General features: G+C 40.7%; 2 protein-coding genes across 2 annotated transcripts in view; one reads left to right on the plus strand and one right to left on the minus strand.

The window, feature by feature from the left end:
• Positions 1-5065, minus strand: part of FOXH1 (forkhead box H1) — a 64404-nt gene extending 59339 nt beyond the window's left edge. Inside the window, exon 1 of the mRNA XM_036741119.1 lies at positions 5001-5065. Coding sequence (XP_036597014.1) covers positions 5001-5065 — 65 coding nt within the window. The remainder of the gene's footprint in view (positions 1-5000) is intronic.
• Positions 5066-5220: 155 nt separating this feature from the next.
• PPP1R16A (protein phosphatase 1 regulatory subunit 16A) overlaps positions 5221-26591 on the plus strand; it is a 106651-nt gene continuing 85280 nt past the window's right edge. Inside the window, exon 1 of the mRNA XM_036750978.1 lies at positions 5221-5261. The gene's annotated coding sequence lies outside the window, so the exon portion shown is untranslated. The remainder of the gene's footprint in view (positions 5262-26591) is intronic.

The raw sequence follows: 26591 nt of genomic DNA on the forward strand, positions 1-26591 counted from the left end.
TGCCAATGGGTGCATCACCATGTACGTTATCAACGTGTACCTCCCTAGAAAGCATTCTGCCAAAGTAAGTGAACTTATCCACAATATTCAAAACTTCTTTATTTGCTGTAATTGTTGGTTTCATGTATGGATGGTGTGGTGGTGTCTGGTGGAGCACCTCTGCTTTCTTGGTGTTAATTGTTAGGCCAAAATTAGCACAAGTAGCAGAGAATGAGTCCATACTTTGTTGCATCTCCATTTCAGAGGCTGCACTGAGCGCACAATTATCTGCAGACAAAAAATTATGTACCAATTCTCTTTCTACTTAGTCTCGGCATCTCAGGATGTAGAGGAGGTAGGAACTGTGTCTGTCTCCTAAGTATACTTACCTTTGTGTCCATACTTGTGCCCATCCTCAGGATAGATGAGAGAGTGCCTTTTTCTTCTAATTATGGGAGAGAAGAAAAAGAACTTTTTTTTTGCCTGGGGGAGGGGAGGTACAAGAGGAGCATAAACTTTGACAAATAGGTTCATCAATGCTTTGAGAGAGGCTCTGAATACTTAGGATACTGGTCTTCCCCTGTTATAAAAAGTTTAACTTCTCCAGCTTCCTTTCTGGTACATGTTCTGGCAGATGTTTCATATCCTCTAATTGCTTTAAGCTATTTCTATTACCTTGTTTTGTTTCATATAAAAATGATGTATCTTAACATCTTTGTGATTCATACCTTTGTATTAATTGTATGTAAGGAGAAGGGTAGTTGATGATGCCAGTGACTAGCTTGGTATATACATAGAACAAAATTAGGTCAGAGGATTAGATGTCTGTCCACAATGCTAGGATTTCCAGGCTTGGCGTGGAGCTGATTGTAAAATAATTTTATAGTGTTTCATGTTGATTAATAATCTTTAATAGGGATAGGGACTAGACCTATAATTTTATTGGTACAGGGAACTCTCAGTTGAGGAAACTCCCTCTACCAATGCAGGTCAACATCTCTTTTGCAACTTATCACTTTATAGTTGCCCTAGAGCATTAAGAGGTTAGATGATTTGCCCAGGGTCACTCAGCCAATATGTGCCAGAGGCAGGTCTAGAAGCCCAGGACTTCCTAGCTTTTAGGCCAGCTCTCAATTCATTATGCCACACTGCCCCTAATAGCTTTTGATAAGTTCCTGAACATCAGAGTGGAAACAGTCCATGTGAATCAGGACCATGTCTCACCTAGGCTAATAAAGTCATCATGGAACTATCAGATGGCTAGAGGTGGGGTCACAGTAAAGATCCAATCTCCACAGCAAGGGCCAGGGTAGAAGTGTGGACTAAGGGAAGGTCAGTGCTCTGGGGACACTTAGTCAGAAGTTAAAAATGTGGATTGGAAAAAAGAGTCCTTGTCTTCCTCCTGGGAGAGACAGCCTTTTTTACTTTCAGTTTTTACTTATCCCAAACTTCCATCTTTGTCAGACAGCAACCCCTGTGGGTCACAAATCCTTCCTCAGATCCTTGTTTACCTCTCAGACCATGCCATTTATTTCCTATTCATTAGCTCCTTGTGACCCCTCCAATCTCTCTGATCCCTCCAGCCCCATATTCACTATCCCCTTTCTGAAACCCTACTCTAATATGTGGGTGTGGTCCCACTTAACAATTTCCCAGATTCAAGGCTGGGGTATTTTGGGTAATCATGATTATGGCTTCCCCCCACCCATCCCTTCAATGAATTTACAGAACTATAGACTATCAAAGTTCACAAAGTATTCAGTGGCTATCCAGCCCAATTCATAGCAGAGAAAAAAATTCCCTCTATAACATATTCTTTAGTGGATATATGGCCTTTGTTTGAAGACCTCTAGGGACACAGATAGTGCCATAGACCTGGAGTCAGAAATTTGAATTTGAATTTGAGTCTTGGCCCTGCTGCTTACTGATGAGGGCACAGTCTCTGGGAACCCCTTGAACCCTTGAACTCTCCTTGAATCTTGCCACTGGACCTGGCCTTGGCCTGCGGCTATAACCATTAAGCCCAAATGCCTACCTTGCCCAGTCCTCTATTGTCCAGCTGTTTCCCACCCTTAATCCTGTTTCCCATCCTTAATTCTGATCAAAATATCTATACCCTAGCTCTGTTACCCCAGCCCTTTATGGGTTGTCATTTCCATATAGCCTTCAGCTATTTCCCCCACCCTGGAGTCTGACCTCCTCCTTAAGTCCCTCCCTAGACCCCTCTTCTGCTCACCCCAGACCACCCCTCAATCCCTCCCACAACCTTTGTGTATATAATCTCCATCTTGCCTCCATGAAGGCGGTCAGATCCAATCTAGCTCAGATTGGTCTGGCCCGCTTTCCTTACAGGCATCGCAAGGGATGGGATCTCTCGGGGCAGGCTTATTTGGCTAACTCTTAATAAACTTTATCCTTTCCCTTGGCTGAGAAGGCTTGAGTCGAATTCTTTCGGCAGGACCCGGCGTGTCGGTACTTTGGGGTGTCGAGCACCTCTCACCCCAAACCCTCATCACTTACTAGCTGGTGACTTGGGGAAAGTCATTTTGAGTCTCAGCTTCTTAATCTATTAAAATTAGGGGATTGGATTTGATGGTCTCTAAGAACCTTTCTAGCTCTATGAGTCTATGATCCTGTCAAATAACTTTTGCATGGTTGAATGGTTAAGTACTGATAATCTGTTGTATTGTGTAATACAACTTTGTAATATGTAACATTACATTATGTACTTTGTAACACATATTACATACTCAGAGATTGATATGAGCAATATGGGTATTTGCATCTCTGGAACACTGTTACATAGTAATAGCCTTAAAGTAGTCTTGGCACATAGAAGGACTTAATAAATGCTTGTTCACTTAACAAGGATAATAATAGCTAACATCTATATAGTGCTTTAAGGTTTATAAAATGCCTTATGCCATAGACAATGGGGAGAAGTGAAATAGTCACAAAACAACATGAACAGAAAGCTCTGTGGTTCTACTATGGGGCAGGAAATCCTGGCTCAACAGCATGTATTGAGAAGCATTTAGCCTATCAGCTTCGATAGCTATTCCTAGCCTTCCAGATGGCTTTTTACTTCTAGGTAAATTCTGATATTCTGGCTCCAGATACTACTTTACTGATTCATAGTTTTAACTCTATATAGTATCCTCTCATCCTCTGTGAGTAGCCTGGTAATCAATTTCCAGATACTTTCTGAAACTGCTATCTTAGCAGGAATTTGAGGAGGGTACATGTTTAGGTAATTTACAGGAAATATTTAGCCCAATGTTCTGTGGTACTAGGATTTTTGGATTCTGAGTAGGTACAAATTTGTGTACAAATCTGACAAACATGACTCCTATGCCTTTCTCCAAATCATTAATAAAACTGTTAAATGCCACACTTCACTACAAAATTCCTTCCAAGCTGATAGAACCATTCATGGTTACTCTTTAGGTCATTCAACAGAATATAAATCCACCTACTAGTAATGCAATCTGGCTCAAATTTCTTCACTTTATCAATGAGATTAATAGGGGAGATTGTGTCAAATAGGTAGACATCTTAAACTCCTAAATGTCCAAAAGTGAACTCATTATTTCTGCCCCACCTCCACCTCTTCTCTTCTGAATTTCCCTATTATGCAGAGAGAACCACCATCTTCCCAACCACTCAGCCTAGGTGTCATCCTCCACTCCTCACTCTTTTTCATCTCCCATATCTAACCAGTTGTCAAATCCTGTTATTTCTATTTTTGTATCAACACTGCAACCACCCTGGTACACCCTGGTGATAGTTTCTTATCACATCACGTGTAGTCTATTGCAGTAGTCTTCTGGTTCATCTCCTTGTCTCAACTTTCTTCCCACTCCAAATCCATCCTCCACTCAGCTGTTGAATTGATCTTCCCAAATGGAAGGTCTGACCATCTCACCTCCCCTACTTCTTTCCATTCAATACATTCCATTGGCTCCCTATTACTTCCAGAATCAAATATAATATCCTCTATTTGGTTTTTAAAGCCCTTCATAACCTGGCCCCTTCTTACCTCCCCAGTCTTACATCTCTTTACTACAAGCTTTTTCACTGGCTGTTTCCTATTCCTGAAACACATACTCTCTCTCTCCTCATCTCAAGCTTCCTACCTTGCCTGGTTTCCTCCAAGTCTCAACTAATGTCTCATCTTCAAGAAACCTTTCCCAGCTCTCCATATTCTAAATGTCATCTCTCTGAGATGACTCCCAATTTATCCAGTATACATTTTGTTTTTTTTGTTTGTTTTTATATGGTTGTTTGCATGTTTTCTCCCCCATTAGACCGTGAGCTCCTTGAAGGCAGGGCCTTTTTTTTTTTTGCCTTTTTTTGTATTTCTGGTACTTGGCACACAGTAATTGTTTAATAAATGTTAGTTGGTTGACTTGATTTGAACTCTCTAAAAAAAAAAAAGCTGCTCCAGGGGCAGCTAGGTGGCACAGTGGATAGAGCACTGGACCTAGAGTCAGGAGAACCTGAGTTCAAACCCGACCTCTGACACTTGCTAGCGGTGTGAACCTGGGCAAGTCGCTTAATCCTGGTTGCTTCCCCGCACCACCCCACCGCCCCCACCAACGCTCCACGGTTTTGCCAGGAATAAGGATAAGCTCAGATGACCATAGCGTACAGCTTCTAGGACCATGGGGCTTTTCACCTAACTAGCAGCTGAGACCTTTTGTATGCGTTGTTTCTGGAAGAGCCTGCCTCATTTCCTTACGACCTGTATAACCTGCAGCTTATTCTTTAACTCTTTGGGCCTCAGTTTCCTTACCCGTAAAACAAGAAGGTCGTACTCCATTACCACTAAAGTCCCTCTCATCTCTCAATCTTCGGTCCTAACGCCTCTCTAAACGATGATCTTCCCAATTTCAGACGCCTCCCTGCCTCCTTCCTTCTCCCTTCTCTTCCCCCCCCACCCTCTCCCGCTCCCGCCCCCGCCCCCGCCCCTTCACGCGTTGAATTGCCCCGCCCCTCGGGCTTCTGGCCCCGCCCCCTACCTTGCGAGCTGGCCGCAGCGAGTTCCGGTCGGTGGCTGCGCGGACCGGAAGTGTGGTGTTGCCATGGCGAGAGCCGAGCTCCGGGCCCGCCCCCATGGTGGCGGTAGCGGCGGCGGGGCAGACAGGCTGACGGACACCCTGCACGAGTTGAGGTCAGGCCAGGCGAGGGCGCGGTACGTTAGGGTAACCTGGGGAAGTGACTTGAGCAGGAGAGGCCATCAGGACCCAGAACGGAAGTAGGGCCAAGGGAGAGGAGCTGAGGTAGGGGAGAGGCCAGGGGGAGTAGGTCTGGATGGGGAAAGGGCCCGAGCCCCTAAAACGGAGCTGGAGGCGGAGGCCTGAGGAGGCCGGGAAGGAGCGGTGGGAGGAAGGGTACGGGGGGGGGGAAGGAAAGAAGCCGGAGGCCTGGGGAGGGGCAGGACGGGAGTTGGCCAGGGAGGGGGAAAAAGCTGGGGTGGCCTGGTTGGGGAGGGGGATAAGTGAAGGAGGGATCTAAGTGGGGAGTCCGGAAAGGGGAGGGGGAAGGCTTGAGGGGGCAGGAGGAAACCTGATAGTGGAGGGGGCTGAGAGGGAGGCAGAGGGCAGGTAGAGTTCCCCATAGGGGAAAGGTGTGTGTTTGAGGAGTAAAGGAGGCAGTCAGTAAACTTTTATTAAGCACATACTCAGTGCCAGGCACTGCGCTTAGTGCTGAGGATACAAAGAAAGGCAAAAGACAATCCTTGCCCTCTAAGAGCTCTGTCTAAAGGGGGAGACAACATGCTATATATGGGATAAATTGGAAATAATCAATAGAAAGGAGGCACTTGAATTAAAGGGGATTGGGAAAGGCTTTCAATAGAAGTTGGGTTGGGGATGAGGGAAGGGGGGTTGAGATGTCAGAGAAGAAAGGTTTGGGGAGCTAGCATGTGAAATGAGGCTAGCCTGGCCTCATTGCCCATGGCCTTAGTTTTGATCTGCGGGGGTCAGGGGTCGTGGTGACCTGGTTTCTGGATGCCCAGAGTAGGAGGTATTTAAGTCACCAGGCCCTAGGAGGTAGGGAATCTGTTTCATCTTGGTCCCTGAATCTGAGAGAGTGAAGACTGAATGAGCGCTGTCTTCATCTTGGGTTCTGATACACCCATAGACCCTTGACCCTATACCCTTCTTGGAATTGTAGAAGCTGCTGTGTCTGAAAAATATCCTGCTCTTTTGCCCTTAAGGGATGAGAGAGCTGCCTGAGGTCCTGTCAGTCAGAGGAAGCCTTGTCTTCAGACACCTTCTCTGCCAGCTCAGAGTGTAACCCAAACCCTGAGCTCCCATTCCTTCCAGCCTCATGCTGGCAGCTGCAGGCCTTGGGGCTGGACTCAGCAGGCTTCTGGGTTTTCATGCCCCTTTCCTATGGCAGGGTCTTAAGACATCTGGGTGCTGTCACTCTGAAGGTGAACTCTTTCTATCTGTAAGGAAACAGCCTTCAACTTGCTGTGAAGCAGTGGGTAGATAACCTAAATGAGATTGGATCCCTTCTGGGCCTCAGTTATGTCAAGAGGCTGACCTGGATTTATCAGGTGTCCTTTCCTTTCCTTACTTGAATAGGCCTGTCCTCTTCATGAGCCCTTCAATCTGACCACCAAATGTGGGGAAAAGCCCTCAAAAAGAGAAGGAAATTAATAATTTTATCCAACTAAAAGCATACCTCCTTGTTCTGGTTAATACTCTTATCCAAACAAACACTTACCCTCTCTGCTGCAATCCACCTATGTTCTGATGGCCCTGAAACCCCTTGTCCATCTGAGCAGGAGAGCAAGGGAAGAATAAAGAAAGGAAAGCAGGCTTAAAGGTGAGAGCCATTGCTGCAGGGGAGAAAGCACTTTTTGGAGGCTGGGAGTGATTCTGTACCTAGCTACATATATTAATTTCCTTTGTACTAGCCCATTGAAAAATTACAGTGGAAAAAGGAAGATGGTTGAGTTGCTGAGTGTGGACAAAAAGGTGGCACAGATGGGGTAAGGCTGATGGTATTTGGTTGTTTTGGGGAGAGGGGAAGTTGACAGATTGAGTTGTTAGCAGTTTATTGACCCTTCATATGGCCCATCCCCATAAACTTATGCCTACTTCCCTTACACAGGCTGTCCCTCGTGGCTGCAGTGTACTCCTCACTTTTTAAGACTTCCTGGTTTCAAAGCTCAGCTCAAACCCATATGAGACATTTCCTGATTTCCCCAGCTGCTTGTGGCTCTAATTCCCAGATTACTTTGTATTTATTTTAATATACACTCATACTAGAGGCAGTGGTGCCTAGTGGATAGAATATCCTTTGGAACCAGGATGACCTATTTTCAAATTATGTTTTTGATACTGACTCTGTGACATATGGCAAAAAACTCAGTGCAGTTCTCTAAGACTGTTAGTAGCAGAGAAGATGCCAGCCTGCATTGGGAGTAGAAGTTTCCTCCATCTGGGAATTCCCTGTACCAGGGAAATAATGATTAATATTAATGATTAAATTTATTGATTTAATGATTTTAATTTAATAAATATTAATATTTAATAAAATGATTTTAATAATTTAATGATTAAAATTAATGATAAAGATAAGGTAAGCTTCTTGAGGAGGGGTCTTTCATTTTTGACTTTATATCCCTAGTACATAGCTCAAGGCCTGGCACATAGTAGGCCCTTAGTAAATGTTTTTGATTGATGTAGGCTTTAAACATTGCAGAATGCTTTATATACATTATTTCATTTGATCATTTTAAAAATCCTCTGAGATTTATGGTGCAAGTGTGATTTCCCTGGCATCAGGAACTTTCAGGATGGTCAACAAGCATTTAGTGTGGAAATGTGAATAATAATGATAATAATAATAATAATGATAGTGTCAGATTTTTATAGATGTTTAAGGTTTACATAGGGCTTCCTCACAACAACCCAGTGAAGTAGGTAACATACTGCTTACTCCCATTTTACAGAGGAAGGAACTGAGACTCAGAAAGATGATGTGATTCTGTAAGAATCAGTAGAATACAGTATCTGTGAAGCCAAGGTAGAAAAGAGTTTATGGTAGGAGGGGTGGTGAACAGTGTCAAAAAATGCAGAGAGGTTAAGAGAGATGAAAACTGAGGAAAAAAAAACATTTTACTTGGTATTTAGCAGGTGAGAGCAATTTTGCTACTACAGTAGTGGGGATAGAATATGGATTGGAAAAGGTTGAAGAGAGAATGAATAAACAATGAGAAAGCATATGTGCCACGTACTCTGTTAAGCAGGGGGTTGGGATGGGGTATAAATATAAGTAAGACAGTTTCTGTCCTCCAGAGCTTATCCTCTAATTGAGGGATAGGTGGCATTGGACCTGGAGTCATGAAGATCTGACTTCAAATCTAGCCTCAGATACTTAATAACTGTGTGACCTTCTGCAAGTCACTTAACCTCTGGCTCAGTTTCATTCTCTATAAAATAGGCATAATAATAGTATCTTCCTCACAGCATAAGATAAAAAATAAGTGAAGATAAAAAATAAGATACTATTTATAAAACTCTTTGCAAACCTTGAAGTGCTACATAAATGCTAGCTATTATTATGGGGGAAGATGAGACATGTAGAAGAGTGGTGGTCAGGGAAAGGTGTTCTGGATAAGAAAGTCTGAGTGAATGGTGATAGCAATCATAGAGCAGTTTATTGACACATTTTTCCCAGAATGTTAATATGATTGCTGTTCTCAGAATTAGGTAGTAAGAAAATGGAGGCATTAGTTGCAGACAACTTTTTAAGGATGATTAGCAGTGAAATTGGAGAGCTAGGATTTTAGCTAGTTGGTGTACAAGGGTCAAGGGAAAGCTTTTTTAGGTTTAGGGAGACTTGAGCATGTTTGTTGGCATTAGCAGGGGAGAGATTAAAAATACATGAGAGAAAGGGGATGACTATTGGAACAAGGTTCTTGGAGGAGGCAGGTGGGAATAATTCTTGGTGAGGGTAGGGATGCCTTTTCTTCTGTGATAAGTGGAAAGAAGGAAAGATAGTGGTGGAAGAACCGGGCCAAGGTGGTTTTTATCTCAGTGAAGCTTGTAGGTCATCTGCTCTAAATGTGAGGGTGTGGTTGTGGTAGGTAAGGGGAGAAAGGAAAGGTTTGAAATAGTTGCTGTGGGAAATTGGGAATCAAAGGTAGAGCAGAAAGGTGGTTAAACTGGAGTAAGGGCCCCAACAAAGTTATTCACCATAAATTTATAGTGAGTGAAATCAACTTAGTTTTATCATTTCCTTCAACAATATGGAACAACCTTGGGTGAAGAGCTGAGAAATATGGTGGTAGGGCTGATGAGTCTCAAAATAGGTGAAAGTCAGGCAGTCAAGGGATTCTAGAGTAGTTGGTAGCATGACATGAAAGTGGCAGACTAGGTGGTCAAAGACTGCAAAGTGAGGCAAATGAAAGCATAATACGAGAGATGGATTGAGAGAGTAGGGATGCCTAAAGGGATTGAAGGGATATAGGTCAAGACTAGGGTTATTTTGAGTGAGAGAGTGGAAGATGTGGAAGGAGAGATATTTATGTTGAGGTAGTATAGAATTTCAAACTTCTGGATTTTGGAGGTGGTAAGACATAATGAGGCAACCACATTGGGTGATTTGTGGGTGAAATGGGCTAGATACAGAAAGTATTATATTATCTTTGGAATTATATGGTCAGCTTGTTAATGGGATCTCATCAACATAAATATTGAAGCCCTTGATTCTTCTGCCTTTCTTTTCCCCTCTCTCCCCTCCACCCCTGCCACCACTTGGGAACAGGAAGAGGAGGGAAGGAAATAGAGAGGAAGACTGTGAATCATGAACTAAAGTTATCATATTCCTAAAGCAGTCAGTCAATAAGCATTTATCTGGAACTTACTATGTATTAGGCTACTGTGCCTTGGGGATAAAAAGAAAGATAAAAGCCTAGTCCCTGATCTCAATGAGTGCCTTGGGGATAAAAAGAAAGATAAAAGCCTAGTCCCTGATCTCAATGAGCTTACATTCTAATGAGGGAGACAAGGTGGTGAAAAACTGTTGTACTTATATATACAGTATAAATAGAAGGAACTCTCAGAAGGAAGGCAGTGAGGAGAGTGACATGGGGGAGGGGGCAGAGAATGGGAAAGGCTGCCTGCAGAAAGTGGAATTTGAGCTGAGTCTTGAAAGAAGCCTGGAAAGCTGGGAGGTAGAGGTGAGGAACGAGAGTCTTCTAGGCATGGAAGATAGCTAGTGAAAAGGTACTAAGTAGAGAGATTGAGTGTCATGTTCAAGGAACAAGAAAGCCAGTATAGCTGCATTGTATTATACATGGAAATGAGTAAAGTATAAGAAGACTGAAAGGGTTGGAAGAAACAAAATTGTGAAGGACTTTAAAAATCAAACAGAAGGTTTTATATTCGATCCTGGAGATAATAGGGATGACATGGTCAGGCCTGAGCTTTAGAAAGATCACTTGGACAGTTCAGTGATGGATGGATTGGTATGAGGATATACTTGAGGCAGGGAGACCAACCAGGAGGCTATTGCTATAATTCAAGAGAGAGGTGATGAGGGCCTTCACTAGTGTTGGGGCTGTTCAAGTGGAGAGAAGGGGACATACATGAAAGATGTAGAGAAGGTAGAAATGATGAGACTTGGCAACATATTAGATATGAGAGCTAAATGTGAGTGAAAAGTCAAAGATGGGGCCTAGGTTGCAATCCTAGATAATCGGGATAATGGTGACATCCTTGATAGTAATAGAGAAATCCAGAAGAAGGGAGGATTTGGGAAAGATAATGAATTTTGTTTTGGATATATTGAGTTTGAAATGTTTATGGAACATCCAGTTCAGGCTATCCAAAAGCTACTGCTTCTCTGGGCTTTCCTAATACTTGCCTGTTGCCAAGTGTTTTGGGCTACTGTGTCTCATTCCTTCTCTTTTTTTGTTGTGTTTAATAAAAATTTGCTTTGGAGCAGCCTAATTTTGGAGTAGTCTAGAATACTGCTTTCAGTTTTGGGCACTACATTTTAGGAAGGACATTATCAAGTTGGAGATTATCTGGTGGAGGATGACTAGAGTGGTAAGACTGGTGATTAATTGGAAGAATTGGGAATGGGTAGCATGGAGAAAAGGTGGGAAATATAATAGCTGTGTGCAGAGATTAGAAGGGCCGTCATATGGATAAGGGATTAGACTTGTTCTTCTTGGTGTCAGAGAGCATAATTAGGAATAATAATGGAAGTTGAGGAGAGGAATATTTAGGTTCGATGTAAGGAAGAACTCTAACAATTATACTTATCCAAAAGTGGAATTAGGTACCTTAGGAGGTACCTTTCATTTGGTGTCTTCAAGCTGAGGGTGGATGTTGATTTGTTAGGGACATTGTAGCGATGATTCTTGTTCAGGTGAGAATTAGACTAGATACCCTCTGAACTCCCTTTCAATTCTGAGATCTTGTGAGTTCTTAAAAAATTATTTTCCTATTATAGGAGTGACCATGTCCCTCCCCCACACAACAAGTTCCATAGACTCACTTTTTGCCTCTAAGATAAATACAAATTCCTCTGTTTGGCATTGATAACCCCCTTCACAACCTATGCCTAACCTACCTTTCTAGCTTCTTTATATGCTGTTCCATACTTTTTTTTGACTAGCCAAAAAGGCTCTCTTACTGTTCTTCATACACAGACCTTTATCACCTGTCTTCCTGATTCTCCAAGCCTAAAATATTCTCCCTTTTAACTACCACCTCTTAGAATCCCTAACTTCCTTCAAGACTCACTTCAACCATTCCGCAATTACTAAATGGTCAAATGATACGAATAGACAATTTTCAGAAGAAACCTAAGCTATCAATAACCATGTGAAAAAAAATGCACTGAATCAGAGGTGTCAAATCTTGGGAGTAGGTCTAACCAGGTTAAAATATAGTTGAAAATTTTTAACAAAATAAAGAAAAATATAATAAAATAATGTTAATATGTGGTTTTCTAAGTCAGTCTTGGGCCAGCAGGGATCCTTATGTACTATTTTAATTTGACACCACTGGTCTAAGTCACGATGATTAGACAAATGAAAATTAAAACAACTCTGAAGTACCTCTTTGCACCCATCAGATTGGCTAAGTTGACAAAAAAAGGAAAATGATAACTGCTGGAGGTGCTGTGGGAAAACATATGCTTTTTAAAAAATTCAATTTTATTTTAGTACCAAATACTTTCCCTTCTCCTTTTCCACCCACTGAGAAGGCAAGAGAAAAGTCATTGCACATATGTGTAGTCATGCAAAACAAATTTCTGCATTAGTTATATTCTTTCCTCCCCCCCAAAAAAACAAAAACAAAAACAGAACAAAAGGAAAAATATGCTTCAGTCTGCACTCTGAACCCATTAATTCTGTATCTGAAGGTGGATCACGTGTTTTATCATGAGTTCTTTGGGATTGTGGTTGGTCATTGTGTTGGTCAGAGTTACTAAGTTTTTCAGAGTTCATTATCTTATCTCCAATTAAAAAAAAAATTGGAAATCTTGAAAATCAAAGGAAAGATTAGCAAAATTGAAAGTAAGAAAACTATTGAACTAATAAATAAAACTAAGAGCTGGTTTTATGAAAAAATAAGATAGATAAATGATTGGTTAATTTAATTAAAAAAAGTAAACCAGATTACCAGTATCAAAAATCAAAAAGGTGAATTTACCACCAATGAAGAGCAAATTAATTAGATGCTATTTTGCCCAATTGTATGCCAATCTAAGTGAAATGGATGAATACCAAAAAATAATAAATTACCAAAGTTGATTATCTTTACAATATTGTATATGTTATTTTCCTAGTTCTGCTCACTTCACTTTTCATCAGTTCGTACATGTCTTCCCAGGTTTTTCTGGGTTTCTTACACCACAGTTGTAGTCTATCGCATTCATATGACATAACTTGTTCAGTCATTCCCCAATTGATAGCCCTCTCCTCAGTTTCCAATTCTTTGCCATCACAAAAAGAGCTGCTATAAACAATTTTGTACATATGGAGCCTTTTCTTCTTTCTTTTATCTCTTTCAGGTGTAGGCCTAGTAGTGGTATTAGTAGTATCATTGGGTCAAATTGTGTATGTACAGGTAATAGTTTTTTCAGGCTTAGTTCCAGATAGCTTTCCAAAATGATTAGACTAGTTCATAGCTCCAACAGAAGTGCATTTACTGTTTTTTCACATCCCTTCCATCATTTGTCATTTTCCTTTTTTTTTTTTGTATCTCAGCCAATCTGAAGCATGTGAGGTGGTACCTCAGAGGTGAAAAACAGGTACTTTGTGAAACACGCTATCTAAGACTCAGCTCAAGCCTTACCTTCTATATGCAGCCTTTCCTGATCCTCTTACCTGCTAGTGTCTTCTCTTTTTGTATTTCTTTTTTTATTCTGTATATAGTTATACACATTACATATTGTAAGCTTCTTCAGAGCAGGGACTGTATTTTCTTTTGTATGTTGTCTTCCTAATTAAAATGTGAACTCCTTGAGGGTAGGGACTCTCTTGCTTATTATATTATTGAAAATACCCATGGGGCCGCTAGGTGGCGCAGTGAGTAGAGAGCACTAGCCCTGGAGTCAGGAGGACCTGAGTTCAAAACAGCCTCAGACACTTGACACACTTAGTAGCTGTGTGAGCTTGGGCAAGTCACTTAACCCCAATTGCCTTGCCTTCCCCCCTGCAAAAAAAATACCCATGGTTTAGCACTGTCCTTGATACATATATATAGTAAGTGTTTTAATATATGCCTTTTCATTTATTGTTTATTCATTTGTCTCTGTTTCAAGGACCTTCACAATCTGGTCTCTGCCTCCATTTCCACCCTTCTCATTCTACTCTTTCACTATACTATTCTAGCCAAATTGGGCTACTCTTACAGACTTTCTACTTCCATGCCTTTGTTTATTTGGTTTCCAATGCCAGGAATACCACTACTCTGATCTCATCTCTGCTTGTTGAAATGGTGCATGTCATACTGGAAAGGGCAGTAGATTTAGAGTCAGAAGACCCAGTTTTGAATTTTAGCTCTGATACTTAGTAGGAATTCTTGCTCAAAGTTGCTGAATCTTTCTGAGTTTCAGTTTCCTCATCCTTAAAATAGAGATGATAATACTTACATATGACCTCCCTCTGTGTTCTTTGAGCTTCAGTGCTCTGTAGAAATGTGTGATGATTATTGTGATTGGGCATCATGTGAAGGCTAGCTCAAATGCTACTTTTCCTGATCAGTTCTGAGAAAAATAATCTTTTCTTTCTGTATACCCAAACAGTACTTTATTTATACCCCCTCATGAAATTTATCATATCCTTCCTTGGATTATAGTCATAAGTCCTTTCCAGATTGTGAGTTTTGTAATCTAGTTCAGTTTAACAAGCATTTCTGAAGTGCCCCCTATGTTTCAAGCTGGAGGTACAAAGACAAAATAACAAAATCATCTTTTGCCCTCAAGAAACTACTCTTGAGGGGAACAACCCTTATACAGATAAATAAATACTAAATGTATACAAAATGATTTTGTTAGAGGTGGAGATATGGGAGAACTCTGCGAACTGGGGGCAGGGAGAGGAGGATGGTTCAGGAAAGATCTTGTCTAGGAGGTGGCAGTTGAGCCAAGCCTTTATAGTAGGTAGGGATTCTGAGATGTGGAGGTAAGGAGGGAGAGCATGCTGGGCATGTCATGGGGACACAGTGCAAAAGCCTTAGGTCTTTCTCTCCTCCCTTTCTTCTGTTACTGTCTCAGGCAAGTCATTTCACTGCTGTGGATCTTAGTTTCTTTATTTTTCTAAATGAGAGGATTTTTCTAGATGACTTCTGAAGTTCCTTCCAGCCTGTAGTGAGTCTGTAATCTCTCTTTGTTATCTCATCTACAGCCAGTAGACAGTTGGAAATGCACAGCAAGAAATCAGGTAAGAGATGAGGGCTGTGTATATAGTTTTGGAATATATCTGTTTGCTGGCCATGTATAGTGGATAGAGTGATGGTATTGGGAGTCAGGAAGACCTAAAATAACATCCTGCCTCAGACAGTTCAGGGTTGTGTAACTCTGGGCAAATCACTTAATCTCTCCTAGCCTCAGTTTCTTCATCTGCAAAATGGGGATTATAATGTTTTCCAGTACAGGCCAAGTCCTGTGGTGCTACTTCCACAATATCTCCTACATGTTTACTGTTTTCTTCACTCACTTTGTCAGTACCTTAGTTCAGGCTCTTTTCACCAGCGATGTGGACGGTTTGCAAAAGCCTCCTCACTGGTATGTCCCTGCCTCTGTTCTCTCCCAATTAGATATTATTACAACTAAGCAGGGTTAATATAAGTGAGATAATATACATGAAGAGCTTGGCAAACCTTTAGTGCTGTATAAATGTTAGCTATTATTATTATAGTTTATGGCTTGTCAAAATTATCATGGCCTAAACAGCACTCATCATCTTTTACCCTACCCCTCCTTCCTCCAGATTTCCCTGTTTTAGTTGAGGTCATTGCGGTCCTTGAGCTGCTCAGATTTGTAACCTCATTCATCTTTGACTATTTCCCTTTCTTCACATGAACCTTCGTATTCAGTCACTGGCCAAGTCCTGTGATACTGCTTCTACAGTATCTCTTGCATCCTTTCTTTCTTCACTCACTTTGTCAGCACCCCAGTTTAGGCTCTTTTCACTACTCATTTGGACTATCATGTTAGCCTCCCAACTGGTTTCCCCGCCTCTAGTCTCTTTCACTCCAGTCCATCCTTCCCAAGCTGCCAAAATAATCCTGTTAGTGGACAAATCTGACTGTGCTGCTCATGGTTCATTTCGTTGGTTATAATTCTTCTTTACAACTTGATTATCGGGAAAATAAGTTTAATGTGAAGGTATATGTAGAACCTGTAGCAGATTACATGCTGTCTTGGGTCGGGGAGAGGGAGGAGGAGAAAATTTGGAACTCAAAAACTTGTGGAACTGAATGTTGCAAACTAAAAAAAAAAATTAATTAATAAAATAAAATAAAATAATTGGAAAGTGATTAAAAAAATGCCTATAGGAGAAAATAGAAATACCGTAGCCAGGTGTCTGAGGCCCTTTACAATCTGGCTCCAGCCTCTTTTTCCAGCCTTACTTACATTTGTCTCCTTTTTATATTCTGTGTTCTGGCCAAACTCTTCCTTGAATTCCTCATACCTTCTTCTCATCTTCATCTCTCCTTATTAGCTATCCTTTGTGTTTGGAATGCTCTCCCTCTTGCAAATTCCACATTTTCCTTCCATCTCAGCTCAGATACTCCTCATGCCTGCACTGATGTCCCTGCTGATAGGGGTTTTTTCCTTCTTTAAACATTCTTATAATAGTTTATCTGCTCTTTTCTTTGCCTTTTTTATTTCCTGCCTTGTATTATACTTACCAATGTGCATGCCATATATCCCTAACATAATGTAAAAGGCTTTGTCGTTGCCTTTGTATCTCCACTGTTGAGTGTAGTGTCTTGCATTTAGCAGGAGATCAATATGTGTTTGCAGAATTTAATTTAGTTAGGCACTGTCTTACATCTCCTTATTTAGCATGGGCTTCAACTTACAGGTTCACAGGAGTAATAGGACTTAACCCTTACAAATGACCTTGAAAATCATCCAGCTCCTTCCTTTTACAGATAAGTAAACTGAGTTTCCGAGAAGTTAAATGACTTGTCCAAGATTACATAAAATATCAGAACTTATATTTGAACCCAGGTCCTTTGAATCCAAGGCCTCTGACTTCCATTGTGCCATGCTGTTTTTGTAAATCTCTTTTGACCATTTTTGTTTTGTCATTTCAGTCAGTCACTAATTATTTATTTGACATTTACTATATGCCAGGCATTGTGCTAAGCACAAGGGATACATAGAAAAAGTAATAATAGTCCTTGCCCTCAATAAACTTGCATTCTAATGGAGAAGACAGCCTGTATGCAAGTAAGTACATACAAGATGCATCCAAAATAGGTGGGGGTAAACTTAGAGGGGAAGACACTAGTAGCTGGGGGGAGGAGGTGGGCAGAAATGCCTCTTTACATAAGGTGACATTTGCATTATGTATGAGTTGCTATGTGACCTTTCTTTATATCTTTGGTCTCTGTAGCAGAATATCTGTATCAACAGTATGAATAGTTTAGTAACTTCTTTACATAATTACAAGTTGTTTTCCAGGGGTCCCTTGTTTTCTTTGTCTAATATAGCCTTGTTTGTTCTGTGAAGTCTGGATTCAGTCAAAGGGTTGCACTTGAGGACCTAGAGGGCTACGTGGGGCCTTGAGGCCACAGGTTCCCCACCCCTGGTCTAGAACAGGGGTTTTTAACCTGGGGTCCATAGACCTCAGAAGCTTCTGCAGATAGATTTCAAGGAGGTCTATGAATTTGGATAGGCAAAAAATTACGTCTTTATTTTCACTAACCTCTAACTGAAATTTAGCATCTTTTTAAAAAAACATCTAATTTATTATTTATTTTAAACATTCTTTTCTTTTTAAATTTTGAGTTCTAAATTCTTTCCATCCCTCCCAAGCCCTCTGCCACTGACTGAGAAGTCAAGCAATATGATATCAATTGTACATGTGAAACCATAGCATCTTCTTTGATCATTAATTTTAACAAAAGTTACTCTGAGTAGAATTCAACTCACCATCCTGCTCTCCACAGTGGCTCTTCCAAACCTTTTCACCTCTCCTCAAATCTCCCCCTCTCCCTACCCTCTCAGCTGAAAACTTTGCTTCACATTTTACAGAAAAAATTGAGGCCATTTGCCGTGAGTTCCTTCTTCTCCCTTCTTCCCCATCTCACATCATTTATACTTCAGCCTGTATCTCTACCTTCACTTCTGTCCCACATGTTGAGGTGACTTTACTCCTTACCAAGGCTGATCCCTCTAACCTACTCAAGTGATCCCATTCCATTCTGTTTCCTTCAACAGATTGTCAATCCCCACTCTATCACTTATTTTCAGTCTCCTTCTGGTTACTGGCTCGTTCTCTATTCTCTGCAAATAGGCCCATGTCTCTCCCATCCTGAAAAAAAAAAACCTCACTTGATTCTTCCATCCCGTAACTATATTTCTTCTGCCCTTTGTGGCTAAACTCAGTGAAAAGGCCTATTATAAAAGGTTCTTCCAGTTCCTCTCTTCTCATTCTCTTAACCCCTTACAATCTGGCTTTCAATCTTATCATTCCACCGAAACCAGTCACCAAAGTTACCAATAATTTTAGTTGCCAAATCCAATGGCCTTTTCTCAGTCCTCATTCTCCTTGACCTCTCTGTAGCCTTTGACACTGTTGATCACCCTTTCTTTCTTGATACTCTCTTCTCTCTAGTTTTCAGGATAACACTCTTTCCTGGTTCTTCTAACTATCTGACCATATCTCAGTCTCCTTTACTGGATCCTCTTCCAGATCACTCCCTTTAGCCACAGGTCTCACAGCTCTCCTCTCCTCTCCTCTTCTTCTCTTCTCCCTCTGTACTACTTCATTTGATGATTTCATTACCTCCCATGGATTTAATTACCAGTCTCTGTGCTAGAGGTTCTCAAATCTGCTTATCTTGCCCCAGCCTTTCTACTGATTTCCAATCTTGCATCTCCAGCTGCCCTTCAGATATCTCGAAATGACACTTTAAATTCAAACTCAATATGTCCAAAACTGAACTCAATGTCTTTCCACCAAACTCTCCCCCTTTCCTAACTTCCCAGTTACTGGAAAGGGCAACACCATCCTCCTAGCCCCTTAGGCACTTAGATGTCATTCTCCACTCCTCACTGTCTCTCACCTATCCAATCTGTTGCCAAGGCCTGTTGATTTCACCTCTGCAACATCTATGGCCCTCTTTTCCCCCCTGATACTGCCACCACCTTGATACATCCCCTTATCACCTCACACCTAGATTATTGCAATAGCTGCTGGTGGGTTGTCCTGCTTCAAATCTCTCCCTAGTCTAATATATCGCCTATTCAGCCACTAAAGTGATCTTCCTAAAGCATAAGTTTGATGTCCCACACTCCCTCCCCTCCCAGTAAATTTCAGTAGCTTTCTATTGCCTCCAGGGACAAATACAAGCTCCTCTGTTTGACATTCAGAGCCCTTCATAACCTAGCCCCTACTACTTTTCCATTCTTCTTAGACCTCCTGGCTGTTCCCCATGAATAAGACACTTTATCTTTAGGCTCCGAGCATTTTCTCTGGCTGCCCTCCATGCTTGAAATATTTTTCCCTTCTCTGCCTATTGCCTTCCTTGGCTTCCTTCAAGTCCCAGCTAAAATCCCATCTTCTACAAGAAGCCTTTCCCAACCCTTTTTAATACTCTTGCCTTACCACTGTTAGTTATTTCCCATTTATCCTTTATACAGTTTGTTTGTACAGATTTGTTTGCTTGTTGTCTCCTCCTTTAGATTGTAAACTCCTTGAGGTCAGGGATTGTCTTTTGCCTCTTTTTGTGTTCCTAGCACTTAGCACAGAGCAGCTGGGTGTTCAAAGTGGATAGACTGCCTGGCCTAAAGTTAGGAAGACTCATCTTCCTGACTTCAAATCTGGCCTCCGACGCTAACTAGTTGGGTAACCCTGGGCAAGTCACTTAACCCTATTTGCTTCAGTTCCTCATCTGTAAAACGAACTGAAGTACTTAGTACAAAGATACTACTTAAGTATCTTTGCCAAGAAAACCCCAAATGAGGTCACAAAGAGTCAGACACAACTGAAACGATTGTGTAGTGCAGCAAAGCACTTAGCACAGTGCCTGGCCTATAGGAGGTGCTTAATAGATATTTATTGACTGATTGATTAACAGGCACATAGGCTTCACCAGATTGCCATATGGGTCCATGACCCAAAAAAGATTAAGAATCTTTGGTCTAGAGTTTGTCAGGAATTGAAAGTGAACTCACCAAGCCAAGTTTGAAAAATCTGCCTTCTTTCCCTTTTTTGAAAATCAGGACCATATTTGTTTGACTTGTATCCTGCAGCACTCCACCCATTCTTCATGATAATAGCAGCTGAACAATGATGGCTGCAATTTTTTTTTCAGTACTCTAGAATTTACTTTGTTAGCGTTTTGTGACTTGAGCTGGATGAGAGCCACTGAGTATTCTCCAAGTATCTCTTCATTTATCATAAGTTACATTTCTGTTACTATTTTTTGTCCACACTTCCTATGCTAAAAATTATTCTCTTGGCAGAAAGACTTCAGAACTCAATCGTTCTTCCTTCTCTTTGTTATCTTATTGTCCCCCCTGTGCCCAGCAGTGGGTCTCTCTTTTATCTTCTTGTCCCCAGCACAGCTAAAGGAGCCCTTCTTGTTTTCCTTGATATCTATTGAAATATCAGCTTCTTCTAAACATTAGCATCCTTGGTGTTACTTGAGGTACTCTGCCACAGTTTTGTAGTTATATTTAGTTAACGGCCCTTGTCTCTTTCTTCTAAACATGTCTTTTCAAAATAAAAATTGGTTGATGAATTCCTTCTGTAGCCACATTGGTTTCTTTGGACAGTTTTCTTCTTCATTGGAATAATTTTTACTTCTGTTAATAGAGTTTTATTTTTGAGAGTATTATATCCATCTTGAGTCCTTTGAAGAATATTAGGCCTTTAGATCCTCCTCTTCCTCCCCCTCTCTCTCCCTTCCTTCCTTCTCTCCTCCTTTTCCTCCTACCCTTTTCTCTCTTCCTCTCTCTCTTCCCTAGGCAGCTAGATGGTACAGTGGTTAGAGGGCTGGACCTGGATTTGGAAAGACTGGAGTTCAAATGTGGCCTCAAGACACTTTCTAGTTATGTTACCCTAAGTTACTTAATTGCTGTTTGCCTCATTTTCCTCAACTGTAAAATAAGGATAATAATAGTATCTAACTTGCAGGGTTGTTGTGAGGATCCAATGAGATAATAATTGTAAAGTGCTTAGCACAGTGCCTGGCACAGAGTATAATCTGCATAAACGCTTATTCTCCATATTCCCCTCCCCCTTCCACTCTCTTTTCTCCCTCATACCCCCACCTCACCTAGCTCTTGGTGTCAGGAAGTTCTCTGTTTCCCAGCTTCAGATTTCTCGTCTTGGGTTTCACTCCTTTATTTCTTGTTAATCCCCACCTTGTCTTGCCCACAAGGCAGCTGTGGGTAAATAAATGCCCTGGGAACAACTTCTCAGTTGCATCCCAAAGCCCTTGTTCCAGGGAATTCCTTCCTTTCCTCTCTTATTGCCAGAAGTCTTTACCAGGCCCCTGGGGAGAGGAATTTCCCCTTGACTCTCTGGGGTAATGTCAGTGCATACACCATTGAGATTAAAAAGCTTTGTTGGGGAAAAATAGAGTAAGATAAGAGGAAGGAAATAAAACAAGAAAATACACTGACACCTAAGCTTGTCAATTGTAGAATAGGTATAGAGATAGATCTTTTTAGTTGACCCTGTCATGAGGAGTATCTAGGTCCAAATAACATTATCATCATGAATAAGACGTTTCCCCCCCTTTTCATAAGGTTCTGTAAAGGCTTAGCCTAGTGCCTGGCACATAGTAGGCACTTAATAAATGTTTATTGATTGATTGATCTTCACCTCTAACTAGTGTCTTAACATAATCTAGGCTTGAGTCCTAATTCTGAGTCTATCCTTAAGAGATTCTACCTAGTACTCGGGGATCAGGACCCATTGGTCTTGATTTCAAGGCTCTTATGAAAGCCTCTCTTCACTCTCTGCCTCCCCCTCCGCCCAGAATCTGGTTCCTGTTCTCAGGCATGTTCAATACATTAGTTAAATTGAAAAACCGAAATGACTGTCGGTTTCTGAGGCCAGTGAACATCATTATCATGACTATTGAGATACGTGTGTGGGTATGTGTAAGTGTATATATATTGCAAACTACTACATGTAGGTATGCATGTGAATGGGTATATGTGTGTATGGAGATCTATATCTGTAGCTCTCCATATATATACATACAGTATCCCCTTTGAATCTCATATCAGCCCTGAATGCTATCCCCATTTTACAGATGAGGAAAATGAGATTCATAAAGGTTAAAGTGACTTCCTCAAGGTCATACAGTTAGTAAATAGCAGATCCTGAATTTAAACCCAGGTACTGTGACTCTAAGTAGTATTCCAGGTCTTGACACAGACATTTCTGCCTTCAGTAAAAAAAGGTTGATTTTTCTCTTGTTTTTTGCCTCTAGTATTTTGATGTTGTTTTATTGTTTCTTGATGATTTCTGGAGTCATTAGCTTCCACTTGACCAATTCTAATTTTTAAGGAGTTATTTTCTTCAGTGATGTTTTGTGCCTCTTTTGTTGTTCAGTCACTTCAGTTATGTCCAGCTTTTCATGACTCCATTTGAGGTTTTCTTGGCAAAAATACTGGGGTGGTCTGCTAATTCCTTCTCCAGCTCATTTTACATATGAGGAAACTGAGGCAAACAGGGTTAAATGACTTGCCCAGGGTCATCCAGTTAGTTAATGTCTGAGGCCAGCTTTGAATTCAGGTCTTCCTGACTCCAGGCCCAGTGCCTTGTCTAGTGCACCAGCTATTTTTTTGCTATTTGGCCAATTCCAATTTTTAAGGAGTCATTTTCTTCAGTATTTTTTTTTATCAAGCTGTTAATTCTCTTTTAATAATTTTCTTGCATTGCTCTTATTTCTTTACTCATTTTTTTCTTCTACTCTTCTTTTAATTTTTAAAATCTTTTGTTTTGCTTTTTTGAATCTTTCTTTAACTCTTCTAGAAATTATTGTTGGACTTGTGTCTATTCTACATTTTTCTTTAAGGTTTTATTTGTAGATGTTTTCAAGTCAATGTCTTCTGAGTTTGTGTCTTGAACTTCTCTGTTGCTGTAGTAGCTTTTTATGGTGATGTTCTTTTTTAAAAATTATTATTATGTGTTCATTTTTACAGCTTCTTGATTTGGGCTTTATTTTAGAGTTGGTCTCAGCTTACCCCTTGGTGGGGATAACTGGCCAGAGCTTCTGTCCTTTATGTACTTCTGCTGCTTTTATAGCTAACGCTGGGGGCATATAAATTTTCTGTGCTTCCAAGATGATGTGATCCAGGAAGAGGTCTGTTCTCTGCGGTCTTACTTTGTGCTCTGCTTCTTACATAAGTAGGGGCCCTGCCCCTTTCTGCCTTGGAATTGTGACTTAAAACTAGGTAATGGGTGACAGAGCTCCTTGATGGCACTTGTTCCTGATCCTAGTACTAGTACAGGGTTCCTATGGAGTCTTTCTGACCAGGTGTTTGGTCTCCTTTCTGTTGAGTACTGGGTTATTGCATGCCACCACCGTGGCCCAGTGCCATGGCTGTACTGCCCTCCTGCCCAGTGTCCACCCCAGTGTCCACAGACCTCTCTGTCTTATCTTCATAAGTTGCACTGGTTAGGAAGAATGACTGACTGACTTTTTCGTGACTTCACTGTTCAGAATTTCGTTTGGTGTGTTTTCTAGGTTGTTAGGAGAAAAAAGGAGCTGCGGCAAAAGTTGCAACTTCTCATTTCATTATGGAAGAGGGGAGATGTGGCACAAGTTGTAACCTCTCATTCCACTATCTTGACTCCTTCTTGACATTTTCTTTTTTGACAGAAATACCAGATTGATACGTCAGGGGCATAGTTTACCTAGATTTTATTAAAGCACTTGGTGAAGTCTCTTCTGCTGTTTTTATGGACATAATGTAGAGATGTGGGCTAGATGATAGGTGGATTTGGAAATTTTTGAATGACCAGATTCAAAGAATAGTGATTGATAGTTCCTACCCCAGTGATTTGAGTTCGACTCTTTCTGTTTAACATTTTTATCAGTGACTTGGCTAAAGGCATAAATAGCATGCTTATCATATTTTCAGATGACAGAAAACTAGGAGGGATAGCTAACATTATGGAGTCAGGTTCCAAAAAGATCTTGCCAGACTAGATCATTAGTCTGAATCTAATAGATACAAATATAAAGTCTTGACTTGGGTTCAGACAGTCAACTTTTCAAGGAAAGAATGGGAAAATGTGGCTAGACAGATAGAACATCAACTTCTTCATAGCCAGAGTTGTTTTATTTTTTTGTTGGCACATAGTAGGCACTTAACAAATACTTGCTTATTGATTGGCTTGTCTCTACCTAATTTTATTTTATTAGCTTTGTTCTATTGTTTTATACATTTGTGTCCTTTGCAAATTTGGTAAGTATACTATCTATGAATAAATGAACAAGAATTGATTGAGTACCTTCTATGGACCAGGCATTGCTACATGCTGGGGATACAACATAAAGGTGAGTCCCTACTCACAAGGAGCTTGTATTCTCGATTTTTGTTGTTCATTTGTTTCAGGGATGTCTGCCTTTTTGTGACCCCATTTGAGGTTTTCTTGTCAAAGATACTGGAGTGGTTTGCTATTTCCTTCTCCAGCTCATTTTACAGATGAAGAAACTGAGGCAGTTAAAGTTAAATGACTTGCCCAGGGTCACACAGCTAGTAAGTGTCTGAGGCTAATTTGAACTCAGGTCTTCCTTCCAGGCCTTGTATTCTATCCATTGTGCCACCTAGCTGCCCTCTTACATCCTTTAGGAGGATATAAAAGATATGGGACAAGGGAATTTGGGAGTTTTGATCTGTGCAGAGAGCCATAGAGTCACTCGGCAAGATGTATGTGCTGGTTAGGCCCTGGTTTCCTGGGGATGACTGGATGGGATATTAGTATTATCTGCAGAAGGCAAAATATAGTAGATAAGGTGAGTTTTCACTTACCCACAAATCAGGAGAACTCCACCCTGAGTCTGAGTGCTGAAGTGAGTCGATTTATACTGCTCTCACCCACTCGCACCTCCACCGCCCTCTTTTAAGGAGGAAAATGACACCTTGAAAATTAGAATTTGGGGCAGCTAGGTGGCGCAGTGAGTAGAGCACCAGCCCTGGAGTCAGGAGGACCAGAGTTCAAATCCAGCCTCAGACACTTGACACACTTAGTAGCTGCGTGACCTTGGGCAAGTCACTTAACCCCAATTGCCCTACCAAAAAAAAAAGAAAGAAAATTAGAATTGGGCAAAGTGAAGCTAGCAAAATTATAAGAGATCAAGAAATAATTAAAACATGAATAATGAAAAAATAGAAGAGAAAGTAAAACATAAGAAAAACAACAGATTTAGAGAATAGATCAAGAAGATAAAATATAAAAATAATTGGGCTAACTGAAAGTTATGATCAAAAAAAGAATCTTGATACAATAATACAGGAAATAATTAAAGAAAATTGTCCTGAAGCATTAGAACAAGGCAGGGAAGTAGAAACAGAAAAAAATCCATCAATCACCACTTAAAAGAGATCCTATGAGGTAAACTCATAGGAATATCATAGTCAAATTCCAGAACCCCCAGATCAAGGATAAAATATTAAAAGCATCAAGATTAAAATTATTTAAATATGAGGGTGCCACAATCAGAATTACACAAGACCTAGCAGCAGAGACATTAAAAGACCACAGGTCTTAGAACACAATATATCGAAGAGCAAAAGACCTGGGGCTCCGGCCGAAAATATCATACCCTGCAAAGTTAAGTATTATTTTGAATGGGAAAAAAGGGACATTTGATAAATTCTCAGACTTTCAAGACTTTTTGTAAAAAAAAAAATTTTCAACTTAATAGAAGATTCGACATACAAGAACCAAGAGAAACATAAGGTATATACCAAAGATTAATTTATAAGAGATTCATGAGGACAGACTATTTACCTTTTATATAATGTAAAATTATATTAATGTAAAATCTAAGATTCTTATTAATAACTGGCTAGCTTATAAGAAAGATTGGGGTAAACCTGACTATGATATGAATAAAAAAAGTAAAACCATTTAGGAACAGCTAAAAAGAGTAAGTATTTTATACAAATGAAGTGCAAGAAGAAGAAAGGATACAGAGGGATTAGATGGGGGAGGAGGGCTGGTAGTTCTGGTAACCTACTTTCATCTGGAATAGGTTTAAGAGGAAACAATACATATTCATTTAGAAGAATATAGGCTCAGATTCAGTCTTGCTCAGCTCAGATTGATCTGGCCCACTGGCATAAGCATCACAAATGATTAGGCTCCCTAAGAGTCTATCCAGTATGGCGAACCTTTAATAAACTTTGTCTTTTTCCTTGGCAAAAAAAAAAGAGTATGAAAGTCTTGTAAATTTAGAAGGAATAAAATGGCAGGGTCATAGAGAGGGGGGAAAGGACAAGGCAGGGATCTTTAGAGGGGAGAATGAGGGAATAGGTAAAAGGGGGGTATAGAAGGGTGTTTAACGGGAATGGGAGGATAGGGGAGGGATCCTTGGAAGGGAGAAGGCAAGTAATAGGAGGGCAAGGGAGTTGGTAGAGGAGGGGGGTAGGCAAGTAATAGAAGGGTAAGGTAGCAGGTAGAAGTAAAGTGGAGGAGGCAGGAGGGATAGGAAACAAGAGATATGTACAAACATAAAAACAAAGATCAAGAGTAGAGTATGTTTGGGAAAGTATATGTTTGTATATGCATGTATATATGTATAAGTGTATGCATATATCTGTGTATGTATATATCGAAAAACATATCTAAACTATATTGAAGCGTTCTGGGGGGTGGGGGGAAGGGAAAAAGAAAAAAGTTAAAAAGTGCACAGCAGAGA

Source organism: Trichosurus vulpecula, chromosome 1 (assembly GCF_011100635.1).
Source record: "Trichosurus vulpecula isolate mTriVul1 chromosome 1, mTriVul1.pri, whole genome shotgun sequence".
NCBI lineage: Eukaryota > Metazoa > Chordata > Mammalia > Diprotodontia > Phalangeridae > Trichosurus > Trichosurus vulpecula.